This window comes from Chaetura pelagica, unplaced genomic scaffold (assembly GCF_000747805.2).
Source record: "Chaetura pelagica isolate M959 unplaced genomic scaffold, ChaPel_1.0 scaffold585, whole genome shotgun sequence".
NCBI lineage: Eukaryota > Metazoa > Chordata > Aves > Apodiformes > Apodidae > Chaetura > Chaetura pelagica.
The window spans coordinates 158465-161782 of record NW_009953404.1 but is presented as its reverse complement, the minus strand read 5'-3'; the positions used below and the strand labels follow the sequence as shown (position 1 = coordinate 161782).

Genomic DNA, 3318 nt, shown 5'->3' with positions numbered 1-3318 from the left:
CAGAAGGACCTTGCACAGAACCAAACCAAAATAAGCCAAAGCCAAATATTTGTTAAGTAGAACTGTCTCTAGTCAGAGTCAATTCTATCTACATTTGGCCAGAGCAGCTCTCCATTCTGCAGCTATTCTGTGTCCTGTGGCTCATGCCACAAGACAGAGGGGGACCACCATCTAGCACACTTCTGCTACAAAGCTGAGGCCCAAGAGAAGGGTCTGCCAAATACCTCCACAGCCATTTCCTGGAAGTTCTGCCCTGCAGCTTCAACTATTTTCCCTAAACGGAAGATAGGGCAGAAGGGATCTGTCTGGGAATCATAGATGCAGCTCTTGAGGTAGGTGGAGTTGATAGTGGGGAGGATGTTTCGCCTAAAGGGGAACAGAGAGAGAGATTTGTTGCATGTTTTCCACTTCTCCAGCTCTGGTCCAAGAGACCAGACAGAGCAATGCCCCATACACTGTTTACTTGCTGAAGTTGAACTTGGGGTACCAAATGTTGTTCTTCACCAGAAGGGTGAAGTTCTCAGCTTCTTGCAGGAACGCTGGCCTACAAAACAATAGGAAAAGTCAGTAAGTTTCACTCATATTTTCACAAACAGGACTCTGATGGATCCTTGGCTATCACATCTTCAGCTTTTTCCAACAGTACCTCATAGGGAGAAACATCAGCTGCATACTGCTAGCCTGCTGCCAGGGGAGCCACTGCAGAGTAGGAAGACAGAGCACTCACTTGGGTATATAATAGTCATCCTCCACGGGGCACCATGCAAAGACTTCACAGGTCTTAATGCTGCTGTTGTATGGTACACACTTCCCAGTCTGGATGCCTAGAAAGAAAGGTTAATGAAGTACTACCAAGCAAAAACACAGAGCCAGTATTTGCCCTGTGATCCCTCCTCGCTCCCTAAGGTGAAAGCCATCTGCTCAGAGGTGAAATGCAGGTACCAAGAACCCCACTATCTTCCACTGCAATTTGTAGTGCAGTTTCAGAGGAAGCATCAGGTCCTTTTTCTAAGTGAAATCCTCATCTACACAAAATACTGCTTCATGGACTCAAGGTCTTGAAAAAATCTTCACACTATCTGCTAACCCACCAAAGCACATAGCTATCTAGCATCCACCCAACAGTCCTAACCCAGAAGAAAAAAAAAATCTAAGTTTCCTTTTCAGCTGTCTTGGGTGTGCGAGAATGAGAACAAGGAGACTGAAGGGAAATGCTGCTGCCTTTGCAGGAGGAAATGCACAGCATAGAGGTATCACAACACTGACTGGAAAGAGCCCTGGCAGCAGACTTCTTACCACTGCTGTGGGTACTGACATATCCTGGAACACAGTCTTTGTTGACCTTGCACTTTGTTTTATCATCTGGAAGCTGGAAAGGAACAATAATTACATTAAACTCTACGAGCTCTCTCCCCCACACTCCCACCTACACAAGGTAGGGTTAAATCAGGTCCTGAACCTACTTCTGGGCAGTGGCCTTGACGCTGGTTGGGTGTGAGTATCACATTGGTCATGACAAACACAGCATTCTCCTCCTGAACATGCAAAACAAGAAGGAAATTTAAAAGTGACAGTCTGCAAAGAATAACCAAGGCATCGCCCCAAATGTCTTTGCTGACAGAGCAGGCTTGCTTTGGAGACAGTGCTGGTGCAAGCACACAAATGGAGCAGACTTCCACATGTATCACCTGATGCCCCTGTCTTTAGGCAGAGGCAGGACTGTGGGACTAGCAACCCTTTCTGTCTTCTCACTTGGCCCAAATTTCCTCATTCATGTTATGAAAACAGAGACCACACAGCTCCTCAGGGGAATCACGAAGCAGAAGCAGAAACAAAGCTCCAGCTGCAAGTCTGAGCACACCCTCCCCTCTTTTTTTTTTTTTTTTTTTTTAATTGATCTATTAGAAATGTGACCAGTCCTGGTTTGTTTCTCCAGGGAGCACCACTTCCATTATTTTCAGAACTGTACAATGCAGGATCTGTTGTTTGCTTCTGCTCCGCTGATATACAAGTATTATCACTCAGCCAAAATCTGGCTAAATCTGCCACTTCTTTCTGCACCACATCTCCTGCAGACAGCGACCCATAACCAGCAGCTTGGCTGTGCCTGCCAACCCCGAAGAGTTCCACATATTGCCCACACTGTGCAGATTCCCAGACATAGTCAATCAGTAACTACTGCAATACTTCCCGTTCAGTTCCGGATCAAGTGACTTGCAAGCTATTCCCAGGATTCCTGCCAACACCTTGACTTTGCACTGTTTGCTTTAGAAAGCAGTAAGATAGAGGACATGTGGTTATTGTAATAACTTTTTCCTGAAGCCTGTAAAATTCTCCCTCCTACACGAGCACACACACATAGACACAGAATCATCAAGGCTGGAAAAGACCTTCCAGATCATCAAGTCCAACTGTCCGCCCTACAACCCCTAACCACCAAACCACTCCTGAAACACCACATCTACCTGTTTTTTTTAACATCTCCAGGGATGGTGCCTGTACCACCTCCCTGGGCAGCCTGTTCCAAGGCCTCACTACTCTTTCTGTGAGGAAATTTTTCCTAATACATAATCTGAAACTCCCTGGGTGCAACCTGACCCCATTTCCTCTTGTCCTATCGCTGGTCACTAGGGGAAAAAGTCCAACACCCACCTCACCACAACCTCCTCTCAGGTAGAGGAGAGTAATTGTAGAGTAATAAGGTCTCCCCTCAGACTTCCCTTCTCCAGGCTGAACAGCCCCAGCTCCCTCAGCCTTTCCTCACAGGGCTGATCTCAAGACCCCTCATCAACTTAGGGGCCAACTTCTCTCCAGCACCTCAATGTCCTTCCTACATTGTGGCACCCAAAACTGCAGAGTGTAGGAAGGACACACTTTTCTTGAAACAAGCTTCCCCTGGGTGAGTGGTGCAGGTGCTTCCCATGATCTGCAACACAGCAAAGCTTCTTCGCTCTCTCACACCAAGTCCACGCTGGAGCTGAAGCTGCTCCTCACTTCAGTGGGCTCTGGCAAAGCAGCAGCTGTTTGTTAGCAAACCTGCCCTCTGCGTGTGAAGGTGACCGGTACCTGAGGAGGGATGACATAGTCAGCTACATCCCAGATCCTGGCTCCCAAGGTGGACGTGTTTGTCAGTGTCACTCCTTTCACCTTTGTGGTTACAGAACTGACCACAGAGTCTGTCTCCTGGTAGCCCTTCTCCCACAGAAAGACCCAGCTGCAAGAAAGAAACACAAAACCCCAGATAAACACCAGCAGAGGGTGTGGGAATTGATCTGTTTTCCACGTCACCTCTCCAGGTCAGTTTCATCGTGTTTCCCT

At 47.5% G+C, this 3318-nt stretch overlaps 1 protein-coding gene across 1 annotated transcript in view; it reads right to left on the bottom strand.

Moving 5' to 3' along the window:
- The window catches only part of P2RX4 (purinergic receptor P2X, ligand-gated ion channel, 4), a 20443-nt gene that overhangs the window by 2456 nt on the left and 14669 nt on the right, over positions 1-3318 (bottom strand). The window contains exons 3-8 of the mRNA XM_009998435.1: positions 3067-3214; positions 1464-1535; positions 1297-1369; positions 728-824; positions 464-544; positions 225-366 (exon numbers count right to left, since the gene is read on the bottom strand). Coding sequence (XP_009996737.1) covers positions 225-366; positions 464-544; positions 728-824; positions 1297-1369; positions 1464-1535; positions 3067-3214 — 613 coding nt within the window. The remainder of the gene's footprint in view (positions 1-224; positions 367-463; positions 545-727; positions 825-1296; positions 1370-1463; positions 1536-3066; positions 3215-3318) is intronic.